A 13,958-nucleotide genomic window follows, 5' to 3' on the forward strand; every position below is an offset into this window, starting at 1 on the left:
CACTTTTTCAGAGAGGAACATTCAAAACAAACACCGTGTCTACTTCCAAAAGACCTCATACAAGAGCTGTGGGAACTCTTTGCCTTGGCCAATGGCAAGACCCACTGTGTTGAGCTGTGAAGGGTCACTGCAGACCAAGCTGCAGCTTGCGGCATCCCCCAGCAACCTGCAGCTCTGAGACCAAGTCCTACACCACCAGCACAACAGCCCCCATGTGCCACTGAGCCACAGCACTAACAGCCTTCATTGCACCACAACGAGTTTCTTACAATGGCACCACAAGGCAAACCACCCCACAAGGCACAAAGACAAAAGCAAACCAGAACATTCATCTGAAGCATTGGCCCACTGGGATGTGCAGCAGGTGACACAACCTACATACTGACCGGGCTGGGGAGCGGGCTGGGGGCTGGCAGCTGCAGGCTGCAGGGCTTCGCTCGGTGCTTCCTTTGCAGCCACAGCGTGAGGAAGGTGCAGATGCGGGGCAGCTTGGGGTCCCTCTCCATTCTCCCATCCCGCTCAACATTGCAGAGTCCCAGTGACCACCTCGGGGAGCTCCTGGAGCTGGGGAGGCTCCATCATGAGCACGCGGAGATGGGCGCACAGCCTCGCCGGAGGAGATGCGGGTGGTTAAAGCCCGCTGGCAGATGTGTGGCAGAAGTGAGCAATTTGGTCACACAGAGGCAGGTTCATGCTCCTTGGCGGTGCTTGTGGTTGGGGCTTTTTTTTGTTGTTGTTGTTTTGCTTTATAAAAAAATCTCACAGCTCTGTGTTCACATTTGATTTCCCTTCCCTCGCTCAGAAAAGATGCTCTCTGACAGAAAACGTGCATGATGTAGGTCATCGTCTGACTTCTATTAAGCACTGTGGGCCATGTTCACTCTTTGGGTATTTCCACAACAGGGGAATATGCTGGTAAGCCTCTTTCTCTTTTAAAAGGAAGAGATGAATGAAACCCCATTCAGATGCCTGGAAGCACTTCAGTTGGCTCTCCCACAGGGATGATGGTCACCCTCAGTGGAATGTGGTGGGCACCAATCCCATGGTGAACCCTCTGCCATCATTGGGGTTTACACATACCCCTTCATTTTTATTTCAAACCCAATCCCTTTTGTTTCATTCCCCCCTAAACCCACATCTCCCTTTGACCTTTACATGGGGTCAGGAAAGATGTCTTCTGCAGCAGCACCCCCAGAGTGTAGGTAAGAAAGAAACCCCTTGAGATGAGTACAAAGACACCCACACACCCTTTGCAACTAGAAATAACGGTGTTGACTTCTGAATTTCTGCAGAACACACAGTCTGAAAAGGGGACTCAGAGAGCCCATTTATGACTGTCCTGCCTCCTCCACCCCTATACCATGCTCTTTGATAACCAATAACGAAAGAATCAAATGACTGAATGCCAGCAAGTCCCAGCTTTGCAGGGAGAGCCTCAGCACCTGGTGAGGATGCCCAAAGCAAGGGGCTGGAAACAGAGAGCAGCATGGGACAGCACTGCACAGCTGCTCACCAGGAGCTCTGCAGAGCCTCAATTCATTCTGACACCTTCTTTACTCCTCAGGGGTGCAGACCTCACCACAGGAGCTGCAGTAACAGCTCTCTTCAGACATCTGAAGCTGGAGCTATTTAGATCTGATAAGTTTTGTTCCAACCACGGCACCATTACATGTTGGGTTACCACCACTCAGCACTCTGAAGAAGCCACCTTACATCCACACAGTTCAACAGCAGACCCCTGCAAGCTGAGAAGATCAGAACGTGGCAGGAGAAAAGAACGACAGCACTTAAAAGGGTTTGGTGTGGGCAGGAAGGAGGAGGAGGATGAAGTCAAGTCTGGGATGTCACATGAGCAAGTGACTAAGCGCTGTTTGCTCCACGAGCACTTCCACTGAGCAGAGAGAGGTCTGTAGGCAAATGTTGCAAGGCAGGGATGGTGCTGGGGTCCCTGCAAGCACTGCTTCCTCCTCACACGTGCTACCATGGGACACACGCCACTCAGTGCACCACCCTCCCAGAGGCTCTTACCTTGTCTGATGAGTTCATCAGATCTTTCTCTACCCAAGTGATGTCTGACTTTGCCTGAAGAACAATAAATAAGTGTCAGCACAAAGAGTTTGCAATATTCTACTAAAGCTTTGCCAGCAAACTTGTTTAGCAGGAGGGCAAACTGCTTGCAGCCCCTAGTCATGTCCCACTACACACCCTGATCTGGTGGTGGTTGCAGGAGAGCAGGAGGAGCCAGCTGCTGTTGAGCCTTGGACAGACTCTGACAGGCAGCAGAGAAGGACACATGGTGCTGGCAATGGGATCCACGTCTTCCCCATGATCAAAGAATCACAGAATGGTTGGGTTGGAAGGGACTTTATGGATCATCTGGTTCCAACCCCTTGCCGTGCCCCCCAGCTCAGGCTGCCCAGCCATGACCTTGGGCACCTCCAGGGATGGGGCACCGCAGCTCTGGGCTGCACCACCAGGCCCTCACTGCCTTTGGGTAAATAATTTCTCCCTAACACCTAACTTAAATCTCCTGCCTTTTAGTTGAAAGCCATTTCTCCTTGTCCTGTCACTATCTGACTGTGTACAAAGTTTCTCCCTCCTGTTTTTAAGCTTCCCTCAAGTACTGGAAGGCCGCAGTGAGGTCTCCCAGGAGCTGCCTTGTCTCCAGGCTGAACAAGCCCAGTTCCCTCAAGCCATCTTCACAGACAGGGATGGATGGAGACTGCAGATGTGCTGAGATTAACTTTTCATCTAAAAAAGCTGAATCCAGAGCACTGCTGCCAAGGAGGGAGGCCCAGCACTCCTGAAGCAACCAGGGGAACACATCCAAACACTGAACCTCACTGCATCCCTCTAGGGGAGGGCAGGGTAAGACTGGTGCAGGCCCGAGTAGCACTAGAGATACTGGTGTACACTTTGGTACTGGATGCAATCCTATGAAACCTTATGGAGAAACTAAGGAGCATGTAAAGGGAGCTTAGAAAAAGTGCTTCTTGGATAGGATATGGCTCTTTCTCCTCCTAAGAACTCAAACAGGTAAGACATTTTGGATGGACAGAGCTGAGATCCTGAGACCTCTTATGTTTTTATGAGTGCATGTAGATATGCTATCACAAAGATGCTCTTTGGTTTGGTTTTGAGAATGAGCTTGAACCTCAGATAGGAAAAAAAACAAAAAACACTCAAAAAAGATCAGACCAGAAAAATCTGATCATATGTGAGATGTTTCCCCAGGGTCCAAGCCTTCAGCCTGCAGGTCTGTGCAGGAGAGCCCTGAGGAGGGACTCAAGCTCCTGCTGCTCCACCAGCAGCACAGGAGCACCCAAGGGAAAGGAGGTGCGTCAAAGCTGCAGATCAGCACTCAGAGCTGACAGATTGAAGGTCCGGAAGGACTGAATCACGTTGGAGGGGCCCTTTGTTCACCTCTTCCCCTTCCTGCCACACTGCATCTCCCTGGGGGTGTGGGGAAGGGCTGTCCCACTCCAGCACCCTCCACCAGGCACGGACCCATTGCACAAGTCCCACCCCACGAACACGAAGCAGCCATCTCCTGCCCGCAGCCCCAGGGGAGGCCATTTTGCACATTCCTGCACGCTGGGGAAATCACCTCCGCACTCCTGGAAAAGTGCAGCCATACGTGTCCGGCAGCTCTGAGCGCAGGAAGTTGCATAAGTCGGAGCTGGAGACGACTTCTGGTGAACATCCCAGCACAGATGGCTCATCCCATGCAAGGGCGAGGGGTACGAGCCACTCCAAATACAAAATCCAAGTCCTCCTTCCTGCTTTCCCCCTTCTGAGGAAAGCTTTTGCGAACCAGAAGCCAAGAGACAGGTTTGTTTTTGCTCGCGTTTTGTCACTTTGACAGTTGAGACAGTCACATCGAAATGCAAGAAAAAACTGCAAGAGCTAGAAGCAGATTATGCTTCTGGCATTTCGCTTCCTATTCATCAACAACTAACCAGAAGCTGTTGTAATTTCTGTTGCTTCACACATGCTCTGGTCCCCAAATTCTGGCAGCACCTAGGAAAGACACTTCTAGGAAAGCAGTTTTACCATCAGAAACGCCTTTTGCAAGAAAGAAGTCATTAATGAAGACAGGACGAGGACCGGCTCTCTGAGAGCAGGAGGTTCCCCACTCCTCCCTGCACCCTGCAGAGCAGACAGTACAGAGCTGTGCACAGCAGATACCTTAGAGCTAAACACTTGCCTCCTGGATCCTCGGCTTGCTGCGGAAGAGGAGCCTCAACATCTCTAACGCTTTGGGCTGCTATTCTCCCATAGTTTGCAAGCTGGCTTCTGAACCCAGAGCTCTCTGCAGCACCCAGACTGCCACGAGAACCCCAAATAGGAGTTACGTCACTGGGATGTATTTTGGGAGTTTTCTCTGAAAGGAAACTGCGGTTCCTTATGGGGAAATTGCACCGTGTGGCGATGGCTGCACAGCACCAACACAACGCGAACACCAGATGACTTCTGTGTGCTCAGACACGGCTCTTTCCAACAGCAAATCTCAGCAGGCTTTCCAAGAGGATGTGTTTTGAGGTCCCACATCACAGACAGAACAATGTGAGGCAGCATATAGCAGCTGAGCCCCTTCAGCTCTTCCCTAAAGCTACACTGCCCTTCTGAGTAGCACAAACGCTGTTTCCAGCATCAGTCCCCCAGTGCTGGAATGCAGCTCTCAGAAGGTCAGAAGGAGCTGTTTCTACACCTTTTGTTTGTCCCTGCCCCGTGCTGGAGTCTCAACTCGGCCACCTGCATCCTGCTGCATCAGGGCTTTTAGAAACTGCTGCAAGGCCCCACGTGAGCCCTGCACACTGACATCCGCTGAGTATTGTGCAACGCTGCCTGCTCGGTGTCAGCTCCTGCACCATGACACTGCCCCCCAGCACAGAGATGTCCTGATACAGAAAGGAGGTGAGGAGACAGGAACTGGGAACGCTCACATCAAGCAGCACTACCACGGGGCTGCAGGAGGCCTTGAGTCCTACGGCTCTAAGCCAGTCCTCTCCCAGTGTAGGAGAAAAGTGAGCCACGTGCATGCTCCTAGCTCCTTTCAAGAGGCCATCTGCATTTCATCTATGCAAAGTAGATGCCCTATATGGCTTCTGCAGTTACCCAGCTGCTTCACCAGTATCACTGCTATGGCATTCACAGGAATGTGCAGTACAGCACATGAACATGTAACCAGCAGGAGAAAGCCAGGCTGAGCCAGCCTTCCCATATCACACTTCTAGAAGATCTGAGTTTGACACCTGGGGAGATCTCAGCTGCTTGTAAGCCCTATTCCATATCAGGTATGTGGTGCTCCCACTGCAGATCTTGGGGCAAGTGGGAAGTAGGAGATGCACAGGAAATAAATGCACTTTTTGCTGCTGTAACGAGTAAAGAGACAGTGGCAGCTCAGTCTGAAAACGTTGTGTTGGTTTTTTTGTTTGTTTGTTTTATTTTGTTTTTTTTTTTAAAGTGGTGGTTCTCAAAAAAGGGAACTTACAAAGCAAAGAAACCTCACCAGCCTCTGCCTTCCCTTATTCCCCTCATGCACAGACCTTATTTGGGCAAGGCTGATGGCTACCCTTGTGTGCAAGCAGAGAACTGAGCAGAACAGCGGCCATGTGTCTCTCCTTCTCTGGTGGGTGCCACCCAGGAGCTCCTGGGAGCAGTCAGGTTCAGTCCCTAGGAATCCCACCAGGTGCCCATCCCTGCTGCAAGCCAAGGGCTGTCCCCTGCACACACACACAGGGGCTGCCAGGGGGTGAGGAGGCAGCAACAGAAGGACTGTGGCCACAAACACACTCAGCCCTTGAGACAGAAGCCATTTTGATGCAAGAGGATGCACCAAGGTGGTCACATTGCTGAGGTCTGTAGCTCACTGCCTTGCTGCCTACCAGCTCCTGAGAAGGCAAGGTGGGTGATGCTGCTTTCCTGCAGAGGAAACTGCCCCCTGACACTTCCCAGTATGCCCACAGCTGCTCCAAGCCCTTCTGGGACCAGTGGAATGTCACCACATACCCACACAGTGCCTTCTGCAGCACATCCATCATGTCAGCATTGCACCTCCTATCGCCCTAAGCAGCAACAATCATTTGAAACCACAAGCAGGTTTTAAACCCTTCTGCCCAAGACCTCTTAGAATCACAGAATCACTGAGGTTGGAAAAGACCCCTAATATCACCTAGCCCATCAACCCATCACAGCCATGCCCACTGACCACATCCCCCAGTGTTACATCAGGAGCCCTCATGTTTGGAATCATATTTGTCATCTTAACACATTAGCTCTTGCCACAGAACCACATACCCCAGGCACCGTAACATCCTGGAAGTGCTGCCCTGCTCTGCATGCACTCCAACGTCACGTTCATTTGGTCACCCCCTGCGAAAAACTTCACTGCCTGAGTTTCCCCCCAAAGAGGTTACAAGCAAATCCCTAAGAAGCGAAAATTCAAACCAGTCCACTTTTGCCTTGTTTGGTATTCAGAAGGACTCATGGTTTGTTGGTTTGTTTTGCTTTGTTGTTGTTGTTTTGGTTTGGTGGTTTGTTTTTGTTTTGTTTCATTTTATTTTAATTGGCACATTCTTTAAGCAGAGCAAAAGTTCACTGCTTTTGTATTCCAGAAAACGACTCACGCCTTCTCCTATGGAGGTGGAGGGAACTGTAGCAGGAAGGAAATGCTGCAAAATCCTGGAGGACACAAATAGATGTTGGTGCTCCTGGGCAACGAGAGGAGCAGCAGGGACAGTGTGAGACCTCCAGCAGGGCATGGGGCAACGTGTTCCAGGGTCATGGCACAGGCTGTCCTGTGCCACTGTCCTCTCTCATTGCCACATCCCACTGCAGGATGAGGAGGGAGGAAGGCAGCAGGCTGCCCAGGGCCAGCTGGGCACACTCCAGCAGGTGGCACTCAGAGCTTCTGCAAAGTCCTAAACAAACAGAAAGGGCTCATTTTGTAACCACCTGTGGAACAGATGGCACCCCGAAATGGGGCGTTAGGAACAGATAAAGGGATAAAACTTGAGTCTGAAGAAAGAAAGAGATAGAAATTGGCCATGGCAAGGCAAGCTATGCTGACATCTCCATGCATCTGCTCACTGGTACCTGACTCACTGGAGCAGGAGCACAAAAACATTGGCCCACTGCCACGTTTTAATAAATACAGTTCCCTTAGGAACCAGCACTGAGACACAACCTGAATGTGCTGTGCAGCCACGCTGCCCTCACACAAAATGCACAGGCTCTTTCTGTCCGAATCTGAGGACACAGCACTGCTTTCACCACGAGCACTGTTTGCTGCTCCTGGAGCTGTCGTGGGATGTGGAAACTATTCTTTGCATTGATGCAGGAATTCCACACTCCTCCCACCACACAGGCTGCAAGGAGCTTTCTCCTTGCAAGATGCACAAGAAGACAGCACATTTTCAGACAGCTCTCTTAAGGCACTTCTTTTCCCTACTGTGCTTGCAGAGCCCCAAGCATTGCTCTGCCTGCATGCAGCAGCCCCACACAGCCAACACAGAGCCAACCCGGCTCAGCACACCACACACTGACATCGCTGCCCTGTGTACACAGCACACTGCAACCAGCCCAGCCAGAGCAGAGCAGTGAAACACACCTTCTGACAGCGAGGAAATTGATAGTACCCCATCCCAGAGTGCTTTCAGAGCACAAAAAGATTCTGTTCAGTCAGTTCAGTACTCCCAGACCTGCAGTAGAAGCTGTGCTGCTTTCAAGTACAAACAAGGGACAAATGGTCTCATTTTTGGTACCTAAAGGTGAGAAGGACGTTTCCCACAAGGCTGAAAGTTCATTCTTTTGAACTCTGGTGGGCAGATGGATGACACAAATTTCCTTTATATGGCCAAAGAGGGTTTTTTGTTTGTTTGTTTGTATGTTTCCCAGTAAAAGAGGCTTCTGGGAAACAGACCTTGTAGCAATTTCTATTAATCAGTGAGGTGGATGGAAATGGAAGAGGAGAAAGAAGAGCAGATTTCTGATCGGTCAGACACCAGTGTGTGGGATTCCCAGCTCTGCCTTCCTCACATGCGCTCATGCAAACTGACCCCTCTTCAATTATTCATTAGAGCCTGCAGCTCATCAGAGAGGCTCAGCTTCTAAAGCAGGCATTTAGTTGCTGTGTTTTTAAGGAGCTCAGACACTTGCTATTAACCATAGCCTGGCCCTGCTGAGGACAAAAAACTGTTGGGCATTGCATTGAGAACAAAATCACTTGATGACTTCAGCTGGCAACACAGAGCAGCCAGCTCGCCCCACAGCTTCGCCACTGTCAGGCTGAAAGGCTGCATGTGGAAAGATGCAATAACTGCAGCCAGGCCAGGAGGGTTTCCAGGCAATGCTGTGGTGTTCTGCATCCAAGGCTTGGGGATCCAACCAGCAAGAGCATGCTTTGCTATGCAGCTGGAAGCAACAAGGAGGGGCACTGGGCAGAGAATGCCTTTGCGGAGATACCTGTCTCTTCCCACACTCAGCAGCTTTCTAACTCTTGCAGAAAACAGAAGCAGCTGTGCAAGCACAGCCGGCTGCTGCTTCAAAGAAGAGTACTCTGTTTGTTTGTTTTAAAACTCTTCACTTTAAGAGGCTGCAATTGGATCCGCAGTCTGTGCTGATGAGGATCACTGCTGCTCTCTTATTCATAGAATCACAGAATCACCAAGGTTGGAAAAGACCCCCAGGATCACTCAGTCCAACCATCTGCCCATCACCATCAGTCCTCACTAATCTGTGTCCTTCAACACAACGTCCAAACGTTCCTTGAACGTCTCCAGGTCTGGTGAATCCACCACCTCCCTGGGCAGCCCATTCCACTGCCTGACCACTCTTTCAGAGCAGTAGTATTTCCTAATGTCCAGCCTGAACCTCCCCTGGTGCAGCTTGAAGCCATTCCCTCTGGTCCTATCACCAGGATAATGAGGACATGAGGAAAGATGCCGACCCCCAGCCCACTACAACGTCCCTTCAGGAAGTTATAGAGAGCAATGAGGTCTCCCCTGAGCCTCCTCTTCTCCAGGCTGAACATTCCCAGCTCCCTCAGCCTCTCCTCATAAGGCCTGTGCTCCAGACCCCTCACCAGCTTTGTTGCCCTTCTTTGAACACAGTCCAGGGCCTCAATGTCTTTCTTGCAGTGAGGGGCCCAAAACTGAACACAGCACTCGAGGTGCAGCCTCACCAGAGCTGAGTACAGGGGGATGATCACCTCTCTGCTCCTGCTGGCCACACTATTTCTTCTTGGCCACCTGGGCACACTGTCAGCTCATGTTCAGCCCAGCATCAATCAGTACCCCCAGGTCCATTTCCTCTACGCAGTCTTCCAGCTACTCTGTCCCAAGCCTGTAGTGCTGCCTGGGATCGTTGTGGCCAAAGAGCAGGACCTGGCGTTTGGCCTTGTTGAACTTCATCCCATTGGCTTCAGCCTGGAGCTGGAGGTACCTGCAGTGCTGAACGCACAGCCTGGGCAATGTGGGCTGCTGGAGAGCACAGCCATGGCCAAGCACCAATGCACTGTGCTGCGATGGAGCACCCTGTGCTTGGCACAACAGCAGCTCCCTGCTTTCAAAGGTCTCTTTTATGGTGTCAAGCAGAGCTGGAAGAGGTTATTCATTCACCTCCCCAGGTTTAACTGAGTGCTGTGATTATCACCCACGAACAAACTGCTCAGTACTCCCAGCATTACCTCCAGAGAGAGTGGGCACACTCAGCACTGCAAATCCACTCCTCTGCCCTTCATTATGAAGTGATTTCACTAATAGGGTGTTGTACTTTCATGTACAATTCCTCACACTCAGCACCTTCAGGGAGCATGTGCCCACCCCTCAGCCAAACTGGCTGTAAAACCCCAATGACAACAGGTTCTGTTTTTCCACTCAATTCAAGCCCTCTGTTGCCATTCCCCACCCGAACAAGGATCAATCCTCAGTCTACATGACAATTAAATCTAGAGAACATAGGAGAGAATGAGGTTTGGACCCTGGAGAGCAGTGTGCCGCGCTGGCAATTAGCCCCTGGCACAGAGCAGCCCTGTGAGCAAAGCAAGAGACCTTCGGCTGCGCTGCAGAAGTTGCACTGAAACTGCATCCAGGGCACTGCTGATGGCTGAAAGCCAATGCCGAATGGTTTGACCACCACCACCAACAGCGAGAAAAGCAAAAAGCAGACACACTTGTACCCATCTTGTCCAAAGTTCTCCTGCTCAATGCAGTTGGATCAGCAATCCGGTTCTAGGGATGCTGCCAGAACTGCCTGGCAGACTGCAAACTCTTACAGTGGGAACAGCCAGATAAGCAAGGATTCACGCATTAGCAATTTAGCATTGTGTTCGTTGTCAGGTGAGAGTTTGGCTTGGAAATCCCAGTGCCATTCAGCTGGAATGCTGCTGAGATGGCTCTGACCATGCGAGTGCAGGCAGTCACTCCAGGCTCTGCGTGACCTGTAGGATCTTGCAGGCATTTCCAAGATACTGAGATGATAAACACAGAGAGGTACACTGCTTGCAGGGACTTGCGCACCGCAGCTGTTCTCGAAAGGTGGGAATCCACACAGGAATAGAAGCCAGGAGTTGCAAAATGCCCCAGCTGTCCTTGGAAGGAGGCTGAGGGCTGCCCAGCTGTTCCCAGACCACAAGCAGCTGAACACAGATCTCCTCTCCCTACATCTGCAGCAATCCTTCTCTTGTGCTTCATATCCAAAGGCCCCAGTGAACAACAACAGCAGGTGGGATGGGAGGGAGAAGATGGATGTGACAGAGCCCTTTGCTGCCAAATTCCCAACTCTTTTGAGGAACCCTTGGATTTCCTTTTTGTTGAAGTTTCTTTGGTTCTTGCCCAAGCAGATAAAGGTTTTGCTTCTGGCAGCATCCCGCTGGCGGGGACAGAGGGACGGATGGCACTTTGTGTGGGCGTTGAGGAACGCCGCTGTTGCTTCTTCCAGCTATTTTTAGCAGAGATCACAGAATGAGCCACAAAAGGATGAAAGCAGAAACCCAACCTTCCTGTCTGCCATCTCAGGAAGGGCAGCAGCAGAGCTGAAACAGAGGGGTATGGGAGAGACCCTGAGCAGTTTTCCAATCACAGACACACAGCCCCGGGCTGCCGCTTCCTTATCCTTTTTTAGCCCTTGCTGTAGGTGAAAGGAGGCAGTGCCACAATCTGCTGCTGACATCGGCTCCCAAGCGAGCAGAAAAACAGATATATTGAGTTTGCTGCCTGCTCACTTCCCCCTCCAGAGCGCTGGAGCTGGTGCAGAGTGCCAGAGTTAAGTGTAAGTTATGTGTTTACAGCAGGGATTTCATTTGTCTTCATGCTTGTAGAACGTACGCCTTGTACAAACTTGGAAAACACACCAGAGGTTATTCCTGTAGGGCTCTGTAGGTTTAAAAATGACTGAAAATGGGATTGTTGGCACAGCACACGGACACAGCACCTCAGCAGAGGGCAAAGCAGGACGCTGGCACCCACAGTACCAGGAGGGCAGTTCAGCCAAGTGCTTGATGATCAAAAAGGCAAAAGCTCAAGTCTTAGAAGCCCAGCTGGAATCCAACCACAAGAGACAGATATTCTCTTCCATACCACAGATGTGTGCATGGTGAAGAACCATACAAACATTATCTCAGGGAAGAGGAGCGCGCAGGGTCATTGACGTGAGCTCATCCCACCCATGCCAGCTTTCCCATGGTGCCAGCCCATCAGTTGGCCCAGAAGGGCAGAACAGGTGGTTGAGATGCAACAGCAATGCTGGAAGTTCAGTGTAAGTTTCTGGAAAAGGATGAGCTGAGAAGCCGCCAGTTGGATTTGGCTTATATTTCTTTTACTAAATGTGTAACAGTGACCAAGTGGGAAAGCATGGCCATAATCCTCCAGGGCCCTTGGCATGAACAACAGACCAGGGTGCTCGCTGTGAGGAGCAGGACAAGCTCCAGACAATCCATGCAGCAAGGGATCCCAAGCCAAAGCAAACACGTGGTGTTGCTCCCCATAGCTACAGCGTGTGTGCATCAGAAAAGGAAATCTTGCAGGGCTTGTGCTTTTGAGGCACTGAAACAGCCTGAAACACTCTGTCAGTTCTCACCTGAGCCCTCTGCTCTGGCTGCTGTCTGACACCAGCATGCTGCTCCATGGCAGCGCTTTGGGATTGCCCAAGTGAGTTTGGATAACCAAATGGATGGGGAAAAAGAGGGTCTGCCTGCAATCTTTCCCCACACCAGCCCCCGTGCTCCTGCATGCACTTATCCAGATTACAAAGCAGAGGCTTAGAGGATTTAAAAATAGCTGTCCTCAGCCCTTTCACCCGCCATCACACACCGCACGCAGCTCAGAGTGACGGTGAAGGACTTGGCCCCGCTGTGGCTTTACCTTGCACGGAGGGTTCCTGCCTTCCTCTGGAGCAGCCTGCCCGTTCTGCAAAGGAAGAAAAGCTGCTGTTAGCACACGCCAGGCACTGGCACTGCCTCTGAGAGCATTTCAAATGGGACGAGCTGGAGGTGCCGCTTTCAGACAGGGTATGGAGCACTCTCCATGCATCATGCAGCAAAGGATGAGGCAGGGATAGCAAAGCAGTGCCAGAGAACACTTTGCAGCCTCACAGCCATTTTGCTCCACACTAGTTTTAATGGGAACGTTCATCAGTTGTTTATTACCATATCACAGCTGATGATACTCCTTCCCTGGAGAAGCAAGGGGACATCAACCTGACATCTGCCTTAGGAGCACGAGTGCTTGCAGCTGGTTACTGGAGTGCAGGAACAGGGTTGCTGTGAAGGCTCAGAGGAGCACAGCCCCAGTGTTTACATGGACCTATTGGTGCCATCAGCACAGAGAATATCTAAGAAGTGAAGTAAGATTTTGTGTTTATGTTTATCCCCCACAAAGAGCTGAAGATAGTCAGACTTGGAAACATGCTCGTGTTTACTGGCTCAGCTGTCACCCATCAACAATTATTAAGTCACTGCTAATCAAAACTATAGCGCTGGGAGGGCTGTGTATGTCCAAAGCAGCTCGAGTTCCACAAGGAGCAGAACCTCTGAGCCAGACACAGCAGTGTGTGGCACACAGCTGAGAGCAGATCCCTGTATCAGCAGAGCAATGGTCTTAGAGATGAAGCTCTAATGTGACTGCCGTGTTCTCCAGCAGATGTTGGGCAGACTGGTGAGAACTGAAGTGTTTGGAGCTGAGTGCTTTCCTTCTACCCTAGAGAAAAAGCAGAGCCTTTATGTCCTCATATGGGATTCAAGAGCCATTTGGGAGCACCCAGGATGGAAGGGTAGCCTGGCAGCAGGGCACAATGCTCAAGGAACAGCTCTGCATGTGAGGAGGGGATGTAAAGTGCTGCTGCACATGCTGCTCTCAGAACTTTTCTTTATGGCACGCAGAGAAGTGCACTCGGTTGCGTAACTGCCATCCTGGCTGAACTTGGAGATATTTCTCTTAGGACATCTTGCATTTTAAATCCCTTTAATTCCACCTAATCTGAAGCATGTGGAGGAGCAATTTACAGAACAGGGAACCGCTGCTCTGATACGTAAGGAGGACAAATGTCAGGACGGGCAGCACCATGCGGGCTGTGCGCTTCTCTCAGTGCTGCCAACACACATCACCCCATGGCACAGGGGAAAGGACAGAACTCTGCAAAAACAACCATCTCCAGCTCTTCCCTCCAGAGTTCCCCACGCAAGAGGAGACAGTGCTCAAAGTGTATCATGGACAGAAACCTCTCTGCTTCCTCCCCTTTGATCATCACTGTCTTCACTTTTAAGCTGAAATGCACACAGAGAAAGACAGTTACTCCTGAATAGCTTCTGCTCAACAAGGGATGAGCAGATGCACACACACAGGCCAAAATAATTAGCTTGGAGTGGTTGGGTTTGTCGTAATCTCATGTCATCTGTGTTGCTCTGTGTTTGTGTATGACAACAAGAGTTTAAAGGCATGCACAGCCATGATGGCAGCTCT

At 50.9% G+C, this 13,958-nt stretch overlaps 1 protein-coding gene across 5 annotated transcripts in view; it reads right to left on the reverse strand.

Annotated features, from left to right (window-relative positions):
* The window catches only part of RPS6KA1 (ribosomal protein S6 kinase A1), a 29,487-nt gene that overhangs the window by 13,236 nt on the left and 2,293 nt on the right, over nt 1-13,958 (reverse strand). The window contains exons 2-3 of one of the 5 annotated variants that reach the window (XM_015883668.3): nt 12,363-12,407; nt 2,029-2,082 (exon numbers count right to left, since the gene is read on the reverse strand). The exons of 1 other annotated variant lie outside the window; for it this stretch is intronic. In XM_015883668.3, coding sequence (XP_015739154.2) covers nt 2,029-2,082; nt 12,363-12,407 — 99 coding nt within the window. Of the gene's footprint in view, nt 1-386; nt 1,032-2,028; nt 2,083-4,207; nt 4,347-12,362; nt 12,408-13,958 lie in introns of those variants that run through there. 3 more of the 5 variants (XM_032448972.2, XM_015883670.3, XM_015883669.3) reach the window with 3 other exon arrangements.

This window comes from Coturnix japonica, chromosome 17, assembly GCF_054131305.1.
Source record: "Coturnix japonica strain WE chromosome 17, WE-NBRP24, whole genome shotgun sequence".
Classification (NCBI taxonomy): domain Eukaryota; kingdom Metazoa; phylum Chordata; class Aves; order Galliformes; family Phasianidae; genus Coturnix; species Coturnix japonica.